The sequence below is a fragment of the Ictidomys tridecemlineatus genome, chromosome 3 (genome assembly GCF_052094955.1).
Source record: "Ictidomys tridecemlineatus isolate mIctTri1 chromosome 3, mIctTri1.hap1, whole genome shotgun sequence".
In the NCBI taxonomy this organism is placed as follows: Eukaryota; Metazoa; Chordata; class Mammalia; order Rodentia; family Sciuridae; genus Ictidomys; species Ictidomys tridecemlineatus.
In genome coordinates this window covers 18,592,916-18,609,272 of record NC_135479.1, presented here as the reverse complement: position 1 = coordinate 18,609,272, position 16,357 = coordinate 18,592,916, and the positions used below count along the sequence as shown (strand labels likewise).

General features: G+C 56.4%; 1 protein-coding gene across 2 annotated transcripts; it reads right to left on the bottom strand.

Annotated features, from left to right (window-relative positions):
• Positions 1–2,015: 2,015 nt before the first annotated feature.
• Positions 2,016–15,413, bottom strand: Ubtf (upstream binding transcription factor). Of its 2 annotated transcripts, XM_078041013.1 has the most exons (21): positions 15,251–15,413; positions 12,642–12,766; positions 10,903–11,078; positions 10,322–10,405; positions 10,069–10,224; positions 7,623–7,687; positions 7,224–7,344; positions 6,761–6,871; positions 6,281–6,414; positions 5,997–6,138; positions 5,655–5,696; positions 5,427–5,540; positions 5,182–5,337; positions 4,643–4,798; positions 4,449–4,559; positions 3,974–4,062; positions 3,684–3,873; positions 2,787–2,834; positions 2,618–2,689; positions 2,373–2,516; positions 2,016–2,285 (listed from the first exon to the last, which is right to left on the bottom strand). In XM_078041013.1, exons 2-21 carry the CDS (start codon positions 12,697–12,699, stop codon positions 2,160–2,162), a joined length of 2,295 nt encoding a protein of 764 aa, XP_077897139.1. In that variant the 5' UTR covers positions 12,700–12,766; positions 15,251–15,413; the 3' UTR covers positions 2,016–2,159. The 2 variants fall into 2 exon arrangements, with proteins under 2 accessions (XP_077897139.1, XP_077897140.1); XM_078041014.1 differs by lacking the exon at positions 6,761–6,871 and having other exon boundaries at positions 15,251–15,412.
• Positions 15,414–16,357: the final 944 nt, after the last annotated feature.

Sequence of the window (16,357 nt, the reverse complement as noted above, 5' to 3'; positions counted from 1 at the left end):
CCTCCCATAATACAAATTCAAGTGTGGTTGTTGTTGAAACCTACAAAACACTCCTTAAATATTAGAAAAAAAAGGTGGGGGAATGGGGGTCTTCCCACCCCAGCCATCCCGTCCCAGTGCCAAAATGCACTCAGAGCGACCTCTTACAGCACCAACACCCCCACCCCCATGGCCCTGTCTGTACTGTAAGAATTTTTCAATTTTTAAAACAGGAAAAGTATCCTGTTCAAAGTTATTTTTAAATGAAAACACATTCCACTAAAACATAATAGTGCAGGGGCATTCAGATAAAGGATATTGGGTGGGGGGTCTTTGCAGGGGTTCTTAGGAGGAAATAACCTATAAACTCCTGTACTTAATTCCTGGGTCAGGATAAAGGAAGGGGAGTGGGAGTGGGGAGTGTCCCTCCCTAGGCCTCCCCATCCAAGCACCAGGGTCCAGGCAAAGCAGATTGTCTCTGCTTTCATTTGAGAGACCCACAGCCTATCTGGGGTGGGGCCCTTTACCTTTTCTGCCCCACCACCTTGGCAGAGGTCCCACTTCCCCCATTCCTGGCTTTCATTCAGAGGGGAAGGTGGGAAGCACAAAGCCCCGATTAAATAGGTCACTGACATGATTGTTTTAAAAAAAATTTTTTTCAAACCAATTTAGTAAAAACTGCCAACAACAAAAATTAAATCCACAGATAAGGTGGCTTGGCTTATTAAGAGTCAAGGAATCAGGGTACCAAAAAACTTGGGATGGCTGGCAAGGGTTAAAGGGACAGCTGCAGAAAGCAGCTTCTGTAGCCCCTTTCCCAACTATAAGGTTGAGGGGCAAGGAAGAGGGGGAGCAGACCTGAGAAATCAAAGGAAATGGGGTGGCCAGAGGACATGGGGGAAGGCAGTTAGGGATGTGTACATAAGAGCTCAACACACTTCCTGATGCCCAGACTCTGAACCCAGAGTGGCCAGGCTGGCCCCCTCACATGAGCCAGAAGGCCTTTTCCATCAAAGAAAAGTTTTAAGGTTCACACCATTGTCTGCCCTTTCCCGCCTTCCTGCTGGACAGTAGGGACCAGCAGCAGCTCAGATGCACATGACCCTGGCACAGGGAAACTGTATAGGAAGCATCAAGAGTGGCTTCAGTGCCCTCCCCAAATAGAACCAGAGACCAGGCAAAGTGGAGACATGCAGAGAAGGGCAGCCTCAGCCTGTTCCCACTGGGATCATCATCTCCCTGGCCCTCACCAACCCTTTTCCAGATTCACAAAAACTGAGGTGGGCTCCAGGACAGACCCCTTCTCTTTTCTACACGCACTCAAACACACCCACAGGTGCACTCATGCTATATACAGCGTGTGCGCGTGCACACGTACACACACACACACACACACACACACACACACACACACACACACACACTCTCTCTCTCTCTCTCTCTTTCCCACACACATCAAGACCTTTTAAAAAAAGTTCCAAATCTACCCCCTAAACCCTCCCTCTCCCAGAAATGACAACAGAGACGGCAGCCGGGATCGGTAGGAAACGTCTCGTTGACAGCTCAGAGCTTAAAAAAAAAATATATACACATATATAAAAAACACTTCTGCCCCTCCCCCATGAGTGGGTCCAGGCAGCTCCTTTCTGCAGGGGCAGGGGAGAGGACCATCAGGGCAGTGCCTGTTTTCTCAAAGGCACCTGCCCGCCTCTCCCAACAGTTTCCCTGCCTCCAGTTCCAATGCAGGGGTCCAGGTGGTGAGCCCCTCTGGGAAGGAAGGGGTCCTCCCCAAGCTTCCACCCCACCTTGGTTTGGGTTGCAGGTGTGGAGGGCCTCACTGAACTCTTTGGGACTCCCCACCCCTGGTCCATTGTCCATGCCAGAACTGCAAGTGCAGAAGAGGGGTGGGGTGGGCCGGTCTGGTCCAGTGCTGGCTCAGTCTGATGGTTGCTCTCCCTGGAGGACCCCCAGGGCCGATTGCTCCAAGGCAAACAGAGTCCTGGCCTGGGCTCCTCCAGTCCCCTACCCCCACCATATTTTGTTTAAAAAAGAAAAAGAAAAAGAAAGACAGAAAGTGGGGGAGGCCAGGGGGTAGGGGACAGAACATGGGGGAGAGACAAAGGTGGTCAGTTGGGGAGGGGAGCTCTAAAGCTCTCCCTGGCTGCCCCGGGGGGTGAGCCTCAGTTGGAGTCAGAGTCTGAGGAGTCCCCTGAGGAGGAGGAGCTGGAGCTGCTGCCCTCGGACTCATTGTCTTCATCCTCATCGTCATCCTCATCATCATCTTCATCCTCATCATCCTCCTCGTTCTAGAGGAAGAAAGGATGTGCAGTTACCAGGTGGCCCTCCTTGTGGAACTCAATCCTGCCCCTCCCACCATGCCCTGCCTGCCCCACCTCATCCCCATCCTCGCTCTCATCTTCACTGCTGGATCCGGAGGAGTCTCCACCATCCTCAGAGGAATCCCCATTCTCATCGTCTTCCTCTTCTTCATCTTCATCCTCATCATCCTCATCCTCTTCATCATCCTCCTCAGATTCCTGGAGGGGCAGAGAGACACCAGTGGTCTTGGCCCAGCCACTCCAGGCACTGGGACCCTGTTGTACAGATACTTGCTCCCTATCTGGGAGAAGCTCCTTACCGACTTGGACTGCAGGGTGGTCCGGCTGGACTTGGGGTTTGGGCCTCGCAGCTTGGTCATGCTCTTACGTTTCTATAGGAGAGGATGGGGATGCACAAGGGGCAGCTGTGAGTTCCAGGTCCTGGGGATCCCTGCCCCCACCATGCCACTGCCGGGCTCCCAAACTCACATTGGAGATGTATTCTTTATATGCTGCACGGTCCTGGGGAGACAGACTCTGGGGAGACAGAGAGAAAGTGGGGGTTGAAACGCTCCCCAGATTACTGCCAGCTGAGCATACTGAGCTCCAGCCAGGCAGTAGGCTGAGGACTTTACATCACCCATCTTTATACCTGGTCTCTGAAGAGTGCCCCAGGGGTCTAGGAATACAGCTCAAGTATCTGCTTTTGATGCTACATCCCCACCTCCTTTTATTTTTATTTTGAGACAAGGTCTAAGTTGTCCAGACTGACCTCAAACTTGCCACCCTCCTGCCTCAGCCTTGATTATAGGCTTGTGCCACCATTCCTGGTTAATGTAAGCCACTATACATCAAGACTGCTCATTTTCATTTTCTTACTCTACCCAAATGGAGGCTCCATAGATGGGGCCTTCTTTAACTTAGAAGTCTCCCCACAATGACTCAACAGAGCCTGATATCATCAACCCTACTTGGTCCTAAGTTCCCTGAGCCACTGATGAGGCATTGGGGCTCATCTAACATTTGGAGCGTCTAATCTCTGGCCAAATTCTTGGCCAATTTGGGTGGCTGGAGAGGACACAGATGATTCTCCTCACTTTACAGATCTTACTACTCAACCAAGGTACAGAGGGAAGCTCAGAGACTAGGAATCAAGCCAGAGTCCAAAGAGGACCCCCAGTCCTAGAGGGAGAGAGAAAAGGCAGTCTGATTTCAATTTTTATACCTACTGTATGACTTTGGGCAAATTACTTAACCTCTCTGAGCTTTGGTTTAAAAGGGTGACAGTAATCACTGCCCCTTAGGACTGCTGGGGTATTGAAAGAAATGGTGAATAAGACAAGATGGTGCCTCCCTCTCCCTCCCAAGGGTCCTTTGCCCTCTTACCTTGACCCAGAGGTCCAGGTGCACCCTGTACTGCTTCTGCTGCTCCTCGGCCAGCTTTTTGTAGTGCTCCTTCTGGCTCTGGGAAATGCGCTGCCAGCGGCTGCCTATTTCCACCATGCGCTCTTTCAGTGGCAGGTGGTTCAGCTCTCCATTGGACAGTAGCTCCTGGGAGAACTTCTGGTAACCATTCCTGGGATGGGGGTTGTTAAGGGAGGGTCAAGACCCCCAACCAACAGGCCCTCTAGTCCTCACCCTCCCCACACCAAGGCAGGCTTCAGCCCCAGGCTCACATGGGAGGCTTCTTGGGTTCTCCCTGGAACTTCATCTTCTTGGAAGAATTCGTAGCAGCTGGAGGTGCCCGCATCTCACTCAGCTCCCTCTGTGGGGAGACCTGGAAGGGTCACACTCATCCCCACAACCCCTGAAATACTGCTGCCTCCTGCCCCACTCTGTCATGCCTTAGCTGGTTCTCTTTTTATGTGCCAGGAAGAGCAGAAACCAAAGCATGGCCAGGGAACAATTACCTAACAACTTACACCTATGTCAAGCACTATCATTTCAATGTATTTTTGGAATTGAACTCATGTCCCTCAACAATAACCTTGAAGGCCAATACTATCTCCTCCATTTTACTGATGAGACTGAGGCTCAATTGGGGGGGTGGGCAGCGTCGAGTTGAGACTGGTTCAGGGTCACAACAAGGCTGGGATCTCTGGCTCAAAGCCCCAGCTTATATGGGGGGGGGGGGTGCAGTCCTCTTCCCACCTCATATCGCTTTTGGTCTTCAGCGGCCTTCTTAATCCACATTAGTTTCTCCTTCTTCTCCATGTTGTTCCAGGTCATCTCCATGGCTTTCAAGGCCTTTACCCTATCGTTCTGGGGACAGACAAGGGTATCAGCTAAAGGGGTCACCCAGGGCTGGAGGCTACAGGGAAAACCCCTGTCCCACTTCCTGCCACCTTGAAGCGGGCCAGGTAATCGCCGATGACGCTCTGCTGCCAGATCTCCTCAGCTCTCTTGGGTGACTCTGGCAGCTTGCCCCGTTCCTCGCGCTCCGCGCCTGGCTTCCTCTCAGATTGTGCCTTCAGCGCTGCCTCCCTGGCCTTGTACTTGGCCTATGGAGGACCACACAGGTGTCAGCCTCTGAGTCACCCCTAGGGGGCGCGCTAAGTCCGACCAGCAGCAGCAGCAGCAGCTCTGGGTAGGGAGGAGGGGCTGGCACAAGCGTGGGCGGCACAGATGTCCCCGTGGGCTCCGCCCCGCCTACCGGCCGCTCCCCCCAGAGCCAACAGGGGTAGCTGACAGCTTCCCGCCTTCCGGGTCGGCTCGCTGGGCTCCCAGCATCTGAGACCAGCCACATATGTAAGCCGCAGGGACAGGGGCAGGGGCAGGGGCAGGGGCAGGGGCGAGGCTGCTCAGCTGCCCCAAGGGAGGAAGTGGTCCTAGCAGCCCCTCTGGGGACACTGGTGGGGAGGCGCCTTTCAGGGGCAAGACTAACCTTCTTCTTCTCTGACAAGTCGTTCCACATGCGGGCCAGCAGGCGGGTCAGCTCACTCTCAGAGAGCTCTGGCCTCTCCTCCTGCAGCTGCCGCCGCTTCTCCTCAGAGAAGATGAACATGGCGGACACAGGCCGTTTAGGCTTCTCTGAGCCGCCCTGGGAAGGTACAGAAGGGTCGGGGTTCACAGGCCGTTTACAGGAGCCCTTCGTTCCCCTCCCACTGGGCCGATGGTGCCCCTGCCCACCTTCCCGCCTTCCTGGGTGGGCTTCTTGGAAGCTGGGCTGGTGGCCTGTTTCTTGTTGATGTTCAACATCTTCTCCTCTCCCAGAACCCGCTGCTGCTCCTCCTCGGGCAGGCTCTGGTGGGGAAGACAGAGGGGTGGGGCTGCAGTCCACCTGCTCTCCAGGGATCCTCAGGGCTCTCCCGCATAGCCCGTGTTCTCTGCCCAGTCCCCACCTGGAGCAACACTCACCTCAAGGAAACGGAGCATCTCCACCTCGTAATCTTTCTTTTTCTGGGAAAGGGAGGGGAATCAGGGTCAGTTGGGAATAGGCTCACCAAAGACCCCAGTATTAGGGACAGGAACCCTCAGAAAGCCTCCCCCAGGGCCTGCTCTCCTCCAACAGATGGTAGGCAAGAGGCCCGAGCTGTCTGCCTTCACAGGCCCAGATGCCAAACTTAGCACACTGCCATGCTGGAAGCAGGTGCCAAGGCACCTATAACCAAGGACTGATTTGAGCTTTGCTGGGGTCACACTTGAAACCCCAAAGGAGGGCCCCAAAATCTCCATGGGTTGCCCCCTGCTATGAAGCACCTGGTCACACTTCTTGTGATAGGCATCCTTCTCCTTCTGGGACAGCAGCTTCCACTGCTGGCTGCATAGCACCATGCGCTCCGTACTGGGCACATCCTTCATGTTGGCCATGAGCTCTGCACAGTACAGTGAATAGCTGTTCCTATCAAAACGGGCAGGAAGAGAGACACACCCCATAAGCAAGTGAGCAGTTGACCTCATTGCTATAGAGCATGGGCCTACATCCCTCACTGGCCCAGTTCCCTAGCTGCCCACTCACCCACCCACCACAGGACAGTGCTCACGGAGGTGGCTTGGTGGGTCGCCCATCAAACTTGTCCTTGAGCTGGCGTTCAGCCTTGGTAAGGGTGGATTTGGTGATGCCCTCCTCACTGATGTTCAGTTCAGGGTGCTTCTGGATATAGTCACGCATAATCTCCTGCAGAGTGAGGTGGGGGGGTGGAGGGCAATGGGGAGTGGGGTTAGCCGGGGCAGGGGAAGGGGGAGAGCCGCTGGGGAGGGGGGGCAGGGAGCAAAGCTGGGGATGGCCATTTCTGCCATTTCACACAAAACGAGCCGAACCGTGGTGCCCTGCCCTGCCCTAGCCTGAGATCTCATGGTGGGGTGGGGGTAGGGAAAATAGAGACAGAGGTGAGGGGCCCAGAAGGCCCCTCCCTCAATGGATGGCTGGGGAGTGACTGCCTCCCGCAGCATGCGGTGGCACAGAGTCAGAGGGCAGAGGCTCTTGAAGAGCCGGATGGGGAGGAGCGCAGCGGAAGCCTAACCTCGTACTTCTTCCGCTGCTCCAGGGCCTTATGAATCCATTTCAGCCTCTTTTTGTCCGAGAGCTGAGACCACTGCTTCCCCAGGGAGTCCTTCACCTCCTTCGTAGTGGCCTGCAAACCAAAAGCCGTCAGACACACACAGGCAGCCAGGGGCAGGGGGAGGGGGGTAGGGGGCACAGAGGCCCCCGCCCCCTCAGGCCACAGGAGGTCACATTAGTGTCCCCCACAGGCCAGGAGGAGAAGGCAGAGAGGCGGGGATCCCGCCTGGGTGCAAGGGGACAGGCTCACACACACGCGCACACACACGCTCGCACGCCAGCTGGCCCAGGCCCTGTCCATGCAGCCCACCCCTGGGGAGGGGCCTCCTCTCCTGCTCCCCTGCACCGTGCCCAGCCGACCTGGCGCGGCTCCCCCCTTGCCACCACCGTGCGCCTCCACCCCCACCCCTTGGCCAGACACTCACATCTGGCCGCACTTTGAGATACACCTTCTTCTCATGGGTGTACCACAGCTGCTGGGGGGTTTTGGGCTTCTCAGGGATGTCCGACTTCTTGGCATTCTGGATAAGGTCGGGGTGATCCTCCCTAGCCAGGGCATGGGGAGCAAGGTTCAATGGGGGACACTGCCTGGGCAGACCCAAGTTAGCTGCCCCACCCATAGAGCCTCCTAGGCCTTCCATCTGGGGCTTAGTGGGACAGAGGCTGCTTGCCTGCCCCTGCCCCTGAGCATAATACATTAGGGTCTGTATGTGACCCATCATATTCCATATTTTGCAGATGGCCAGCACCAGCCTCCAGCCAGCATTAGCCTATACTGTCACACCCAGTGCCCCATGGCCCTCCTCTGGGCTTCACTGCCTTACCTGAATCGGGCCAGGTTTCGCTCGAACTCCTGTTTCTCCCTCTGGAAGTCCTGAATATATTTCATCTGGGGGGAGGAGGGGACGGGGTCATCCAGGACCCAAGGCCTATCTCACCCGGAGCTACAAAAGCCACCAGGAACCCTCCTCGCTAGCTTTCTTGCCTCCCGCTGTGATGTGGACGGATGGTAGCCTGTGCCTTCCAGTGGATTGGGCTCACCACACACCAGACCTGGTGGCTGAGAACCAGACAGTGGGAACTACAGTGGTCTTTCAGACACGGAATCTTATTCCTATTCTATTTAAGAGAGTTGTAGAAGCGGGACTTGGCATTACCACAACCAATAAGTTGTCGGTGGCAGGACTAAGATTGCCCCACCCCTTTCTCTGACACCATAAAATTCCAACGTTGAGTCTGGTGGAGGCCCTGCTCCCATTACTCCCTCTCCCCACTGTCTGAGGAAGCCGACATCAGTGTGTCTACTTGGAGATGGCCCATAGGGCCAGGTGGCTGAATCCTGCTTCCAAAGCATGAAGCGAGATTGTAATGAAGGAAATTCAGAATGAATTCTTATAAGGTAGACCACATCCCAGCAGATCTGTCTCTTGGGTTTTTCTTCCCCATCCATACTACCTCTGTGGCTCCATCTGCCCCTCACATTCCTTCCCAATTCTGTAACCATCCCCTCTTGGTGCCTCAGCCATCACCATCTTTCCTACCTCTGATCCCTTCTTTCAGGCGCCTGGCTGACTGGCACCCTCTCAGGCCTCTTGTTCCCCTCTGCCACTTGGCTCCCTTCCCTCTCCCTCCTCTCCACCTGGTCTTCCTTTCCCTCTCCTTGCCTGCCTCCCTCTAGAGTCCCCCTACTTACACCTCGTTTCCAATCCTTGCCCTTCCTTATCTACCTTCTGTCTAATAGCCCTCTCTTTTCCTCCCTTTTTTTCCCTATAATTGCAAGTATAGCACTGGAAGCAGTCAGGGGCTCTTGGAGATCAAGCCAACTCCTGCCTCTCACAGAGTACACAACCAGCACAGAGAGGTGGCTCACTTTCCCCTGTGGTTCCCACAGAAAACCAAGAGCAGAACAATGTCTCCTCTGCACAATCTTGGCCCTCCACAAACAAGTTTTTGGAGCCAAAAGGCACCTCACAGATATGGCTCGCCTTTATAGACAAGACCAGGCCCAGAGAAGCAAAGTGACTTACCGCAAGGCCTCATACATAGCAATGTAGTGGCAGTCCAAGAGGACAAGTCTGTGTTCCCCAGGTCAGCATCTTGTCCACTTTACCCATTTCTTCTGTCCACCCCTGGTTCTCAGATCCTTTGCCTCTCCCTCCCATTCCATGAGTTTTCTGTATTGTCACTGTCCCTTAACCTCATCAGGGGGTTAATCATAACTCCAATAAATCATAGCTCCTGCTTAGCTTGGGCAGTGGCCAGAGGGCTAGTTTTACCTGGTTCCATTTTGGGTTCAGCACCAAGAGCATATGTGTCTACAGCCAGTATATATGAACCAGTGAAAAGGTCCACTGAGTGTGGCAGTAGGTGTCACTTTTCGAGGGCTGGCTATGTACAACTCTGTCTTTTTTCCCAGTCAGTGTGCCTTTTGGCCTCTCCCCATGGCCCTCATCAACTTCTCTCCTTGGCTCCATCTCATCAAAACAGTATCTCTTCTCATCTACCTCTCTCATTCCACCTTACACATGTCCCATCTGCAGGACTCCTTCAGTATTTTGTTTCTTATCACTGCATGGGACCTCCTGAGCTGTCCTTGACTTGTGTCCATCCCTGCCTGGTAGACCTGGGCAACTTATGCCTGAGGTCATCAACCTCTGACTGTCTGGGACAGTGTCTGACCTCTGCAGGGGATAATATGAGGCCAGGAAAGATAAGGTGTATTCTTGTACATGGGGAAGAAAGCCCATTTAACATGTGGATGTGGAGGGGGAAAAGTAGCAGACAGGGAGCCTAGGGTGCCAAGGCCAAGTCCTGCTCTAGCATCATTACTTGTGTGACCTGACACTTAACCTCCCTGCACCTCAATTTTTTGCCCACAGCATTAAGAATAACCCCCTTTCCTGGGGTTTCTTGTGTGAGGATATTACAGGCATTAAATTAGGCCATGAGGGGAAATATGAAGGATCCAAAACTGCTGTGCAGGCCTAACACTGAGGACATGTATATGGAGAAGTGTATGGAAGAGGACACTGTGAATGGTCCATAGGGGTCAAGGTTGGTCTGAGCAACTGCTTGGGCCTGGGTTTCACCTGCAAGGGTGCCTGTTTTGACTGCGTATGGGCCTGGGATAGAGCAATCAGATATAGCTGCCTGGGACCCCATTCTGCTGTGCTGATTCCTATGTCCCTGATGCCAAGTCCCTCTAAGGCCTACCCCCACCAGTTGCTCCCAGTCTCTTCCCTCCCCGTACCTAAAACCCCCTCCCCCCACCTTCTTCTTCTCAGGAAGCTCCTTGTATTTCTTGGAAAGAATCTTGGTCAAGTCCAGGTTGCTCATCTCAGGGTGGAGTTTTGCATACTTGGCTCGCTTCTCCATGAAGAAGCGAAAATAAGGGGTCAGGGGCTTCTTTGGGAAGTCTGGGTGTTTCTGGAAGGTGGGACAAAGATACAATAGAGGTTAAACACCATTCCTTCTTTGGACCATTCCTCCCTGGACCCTCACGCTCCTCCTCCTGGTAACTCACCTTGAGTTTTTTGCCTTTATAAGGATTTTTAACATGTTCTTGAGCATCAAGGATCAATTCTGTCAACGTACGGAACTTCCTCACCTGGAGGAAGAAGGGAGGTGAGTAGAAGAAGCTGGGAAATGCTACCCCATAGCAGAGCTCCCTTTCCCAATGGGTTTCCACCACTCTACCAGACAATTGATTGAAAGAACAGAGACCAACAGCCCTGCAATACAGGTAATCTCCACGATCCAGGCACTGACCAGGCCTGCTGCGGAGCTCACACCAAAGGACAAGTACCTCATTCGAACAGTTCAGGCAACAGAAGCCCCAGGCCCCAGGCCCCAGGCCAGTTAGTATTCATGGCCACCTGTGAGACCTTGGCAGAATTAAGACCTCTAGGCTGATATGTTAATGATGCCATCTCCTCCACAGGCACAAGGTCAAATAGAGAGCTAACAAGTGACCACATGAACACCTTTCTGGCCTTCTTCCTTCCTGTTTATAGACTTTGTTTCATTTCCCCCTCCAAGAAGGACAAGGTAGGGTTATGTGTAGATGCATATTCATGTGTGTCAGAAAGAGGGGGATTCAGTTACCTCATTAGAAATCTCCACCCATTTGAGCTTGCACATATCTCCAGAAAAATCTTTAAATGCTACTTTTTCCCAGTCCATGTGTGACTCAGTGGTTTTGAACTTGGAGCTGTCATTGGATGGAAGGTTGTTCTTCATGCATTCCAGCAAAGTTAGCATATCTTCCTGGGACCAGCGGTCTGGTGAGGGGTAAAAGAAGCCATCACACCTGGCTCATGCCATCATACTGATCTACTCCCCAGTCCTTGAGTATCCAACTTTTCTTTCCAAGAGTCCCTGTTTCCCATGTAAACAAAAGTATCTTTCCTTAAGCATAACTTATCCCTAAGCAAACTGGTCACATTGGATTAGGGCAGAGACTGGTCCAGTGTCACATATAGAAAGCCTGGCTTGAACCCAGGACTGGCTTCCTTCAGGGATATTTTAATTTCTAACATTCCAGGCTTCCACGGGCCCCTATCAACTGTAGAAAGCAGGCAGGGGGGAATAAAGTTCCTGTGAACTGTGTCTCTATTGGGAAAGCAATTAGTTTATCAGAGAGGAAAGAAAGCAGGAAGGCAACATATCTAAAGGTATTGCCAAATTCACATTCTAGGTAGATATCATAAATGTCCAAGTGCTGAAAAAGGGGTGTGGACAAAAAGAAGACTCCATACAGATGTCTCTCTAGCACAACTGGAAACCTACATTAAAGACAAAAGTATATCATCCCTCCTCCCTCCCAGTCTCTCAAGAGAGACCAGAAAATTTCTGGCAAATAAAAATGGGATGATATGAAGAACTATATAGGGCAGTTTTGAGGCAAGGCACATAGGTGGGCAAAGGCTCTCAGGATCCTGCTCTAGGGAGACATCCTCCCCACCCAATTCCAAGTTGTATTCTTGCTTAAACTCCTTAGGGAACAAAAAAGGGGATCTGACCCAGCTATTTTCAGCCACTGAAATGCAATTCTGAGAGCTTGGGGCCTCTCTAAAGAGTGACTGTCCTGGAAGGTGAGCTGGGATAGTAGCCATCCATGGCTCCAAGTCAAAGAGGCTCCTCACTTTTACTTGCATATGGTAACCTGGTCCAGGGTTTCTGCAGAGCAGGGTCACATGGACCCCATAATCTTTTCACCCCTCAATGTCCTACAAGCATTGCCAGATGCTGAGCTTACTTCTACTCCCCATGCCCAACTATACTAGGTTCCTCTTGGATGAAGCTGGGGTCTGGTTGTGTATATAACTTCCATGGCCTGGGGCCACCAAACTCGCCAAAATACACATTCTTTCCGCCTGCCTCTGCCAAAACCTTATTTTTAACAACAACAATAATAATAGTAATAATGATAATAAAAAACCTAAAAAGCCTTCCCAGTCCTGCTGCACCCAATCCCCCACCCCCTCTCAATCCTCATCCTTCCAGCCCAGGAATCCAAGCAGGGACACACTTCAGGATGACCTGGAACCTCAGAAAGACGACTTTCAAAAGACAACTTTTACGGGTCTCCCTTCTCCCTCAAACACGAGCGAGAGGTTTGTGAAAGACACAATTTACAGTCTCAAAGCCAAATAATTTGGATTTGGCCAAACTAAATTATTCCTTCCAAGTGTGAATGATGCTCAACTTATAAAATTATGCTCAATACATCCTCTCCAAGATCAGAGAATGCAGAAGAGAATCCTTTAGAAGGAGAGCCCTGCAGACAGACATGTGGGAAAGAAGATTTAAGTTAAAAAGGGCTGGGGGTGGAGGACCCCTACCTTGGCCTTTGGGGGCGGCCATTTCCAGGTCTGTGGGGCAGTCGGCCTCTCCGTTCATCCTCCAGCTGTCCAGCCACCGCCTCGGTCGCGCTGGCCCGGCAACCCGGGGTCAAAGCCACCTCACCCTTTAGAAGAGACACCAGTCCCCACTCAGGCTGAGAGGTGGGGGCCTTTCTATCCTACCCCCATCCCAAAGGGGAGTGGGCACAGGTCCCAGCTCTCAGTAAAACCCAGCCAGGATACTCAAGACTTAATGGGTCGGAGGGTGTGGAAGTGCGCCCCTCTTCTTCCCAACCCCCTCCCCCAGCCCCTGCAGCCGGGCTCCGCGGCGTGCGCCCTCCCCTGCCCACGCGAGAGACTGCTCCAAGCTCCCGCGTGCAGTGAGAGCCCGCCCTCCTTCCCCCACCCGGACCAAAAAAAAAAAAAAAAAAAAATCTCCTCCTCTTCGGTGCGCCCGCCCCGGGGAGGCCCCAGGCTGGAGGGCGGGGGAGGAGGAAGGGCGGGTAAAGGGCGCGCGCGGCCACGGAAGCGGGCACGCGCCCCAGTCTCCTCCTCCCGCCTCCCCCCGGCCGGTTCCCCCCGCCTCCGCAACCCGGCGGGGACCCGGACGCAGCGCAGCCGCCGCCAGCCCCGGAGCGCAGCGGCCGCACCGCCCCCGGGGACCGGATCCGGATTCCGCCGCTCCCCCCTCCCGATCGCCTAACGCCGTCCCAGCCCGCCCGGGCGGGCGAGCAGCCGAAGAGAAGAGGCCTAGCTTGGCCCCAGCCCCCGAGCCACCCACCCCGGCTAGAGGCTCTGCCACCGCCCAGCTACCCTGACGCTCACGGAGGAGCCCGGCGCAGAGGCGCGACCACGGCGGGAACCGCCGCCTCCTCCCCCGAGCCTGCGGCCCAGCCCCGCCGGCGCCCCCGCCCCGGCCTCCGGGGAGCCGAGCCAAAGAGAGGGAGGGAGGACGGCAGCCGGGAGGCGGGGGCGCAGCGCTCACCGGCCCCGCCGCCCCCTCCGGCGGCCGGCGAGAACTGCGCCTGCCGGCTCCGAGAAGCGCGGGCTCCTCCGCCCGCGGCCCGGCCCGACCCGGGCCTCGCTTCCTGCCTTCCCCTCCCCCGGCTTCGGTGTTTTCCCCAGTCCCCTGGTCTGCTCGAGCCCAGTCCCCTGCTCGGAGGTGGCTCCGGGTCCTCGCCCGGCGTCCACCGTACCCGCGGCTCCCTCCCTTGCCGTCTGGTCCTGGCCCCGACCCTAGCGCGCGTCCTTAGCCGTCTCGGTTACCCGGCGCAGCGCGGCCTCCGGGCTTCCCGCTCTGGCGGCTCCCTCCCCGGCTCTGAGCGGCGGCGCCCTCCCCCGCTCGGCCGGGCACAGCCGCAGCTCCCTCCCGCGGTGGCAGCGGCTCCTCCTCCCGGCGCGGCGGAGGCGCTGGGGCGGCGGCTGCTGCTGCTGTGGCGGCGGCGGCTGTGGCTGCTGCCTGCTGCTCCTCGCGGCGAAAAGCACAAAGCACAGCGCCCTCCGCCTGCAGGCAGCCCGCCCGCCGCCCGCCCGCCGGCCCCGGCCTCAGCTCGCACACCCCCCGCCGCCGCAGCAGCCTCCGCCGCCGGAGCGGGGAGGAGGAGGGAGAAGGGAGGAGGAGGAGCGGGAGGGGGGCGGGAGAAGCGGGGCAGCGAGCGCGTCCTTCCCCGTAGAGCGCACACCGACCCCCGGGGAGCGAGCGCCAGCCCGCCCGCCTCGCCGGCTCCGCTCCCTCCCACAGCCTGCCCGGGCGGGCTCCGCGGGGGGCAGCTGGGAGGAGGGGCGGGAGCTGGGGGGACCCGGGCGGCCGAGGCGGAGGGAAGGAAGGAGGGGAGGGGGGTGGCGGTGGTAGTGGTGGTGGTTGTGGTAGTGGTGGTGGTGGCGGCGGCAGCAGCGGCAGCGGCTGCCACTGCCGCCGGAGGGGGGGGGGCCGGGCTGGGAGACACGCAGCCGCCCGGATGGCGGCGGGGCTCGGAGCCGAGGCGGGCGTGCAGACGCCGAGAGCGACCTCGCCAGACCCGCGGGGGAACTAGCAGGCTTGGCCGGCGCGGAAGGGAGGGCCGAGGTGCGGCCGTGGAGAGGGTGCCCGGAGGGCCCCCCGGTGGCCGGTAAGGCTCAGGGGGTGCCGACAGCCCTGCTCCGGAGCTCCCTTCCAAGTCTTTCCAGCTTAGGATCGTACTTACAGGCCAGTCCTCACCCTCTCTCGCCTTCCCGGGCGGGCTATTGGCGCCCACCCTCATCCCCGGAGCGTGGCCACCGGCTGGGGCGCACGCACGCCGATAGCGGCGCCAGGCTTCAGCGCCCACCTCGCGGTCCCCTTGCTATCAAAAAGCACTCACGAAACCAAAAAATATATATATATACATATATATATATACACAAATACATATATATATCACCCCGACTCCCAAAACAAAACGATTCCTTTTGCTCCTTAAAGCCCGGAAACCGCGAGCGGGCTCCAGCTCCAGAGGTGGAACAGCTCTGGGAGCCGGTTCAATCCAGCCCGGCATGGCTCCCCAGGCCTGCTCCGGCGCATGGAGGTCGGCGCCGCCGCCGCTGGTAGTAACCCCTCTCCCCCGAAATACGCGGCAAGGAGGCTCACTTACCGAGTATGTGGATGGGAGCGCAGGCCGGAGGCACCTAGGAGCGCGGCGGGCGGAAGAGCCGAGCTGCAGCTCCGCCGCAGCCGACGCTGGGGTTAGCTAGTCGCCAGACAAAGCCCGAGATGGCGAAGCGGAGCGACGGCTAATGGCGAGCCCCACGCGCCGCGCTCCGCCCGCCCCGCTCCGCCCGCCCGCCCGCCCGCCTCGGCGCAGCGCAGCGCCGCTCCGAGCGCTCGCCCGTCAGACCGCCTCGGCGCCGCCGCCTCCCGGGCCTCCCCGGCCTCGCCTGGCCCCTCCGCCTCCTCCGGACGGCTCAGCCTCGCCCCTTCCCTCCCACTGCTCTGGGGGCTGTTCGAAAATTAAAAAAAAAAATTTAAAAAAGAAAGAAAATGCTTTTTTCTTTTTCTTTTTTTTGCAGAGCGGGCGTGTTTAGACTTTCGGGTCTTTTAGCCCCCAGCTCACACTCACCTGCGGAGCCGCCGGCAGGGCTGGGGGTGGGGGCGCGCGGGGCTGGAGCCGGCGAGCGCGGGTTGAAAGCCAGCCAAGCTCTGCAGCGCCCGACCCGGGCGTGTACGCCGCCGCCAGTCCCCGCAGAGAAATCGTCCTCCTACCCCCGCCTCCATCGCTCTGCGTTTCTCTTCCAATCAGCCGGTCGCTTGGCGGCTCCTCCATTCTCCGGCCAAGCCCGCTGCCTAGAGCGAGCTCCACTCCTCCATCTGCTCGCCCGGCTTCTTGCTCCCCTGCCGGGGCCGGCGAGGCGGCTTGGGGCCGGAGGGGAATTTGCGAGGGAACCTGCCTGCTTCCCGCTCCCATTGCTCCATTCCCGCTGCCTCCTGCTTTTCTCCTGCGTCTTTCCAACTCTCTCCTGTCGCCACTGGTGTGTGTCTGAGTGTGTGCGCGGTTTTTTTTTTTTTTTTTTTTTTTTTTTTTTTTATTGCTCTTTGCTTTTGCAACCCTGAAGCCAAAGCGGGGAGGGGGGAGCAAAGGGGGATGTTATAAAAAGAAAAAAGCAAGAAAGAAGCTTAGATTTGCAACACATCGGAAAACCGGGGGAGCACCCCGTCTGGTCCGATCTCCGTGCCCCGCGAGGGCCTTCCGGGTTTCGGAGCG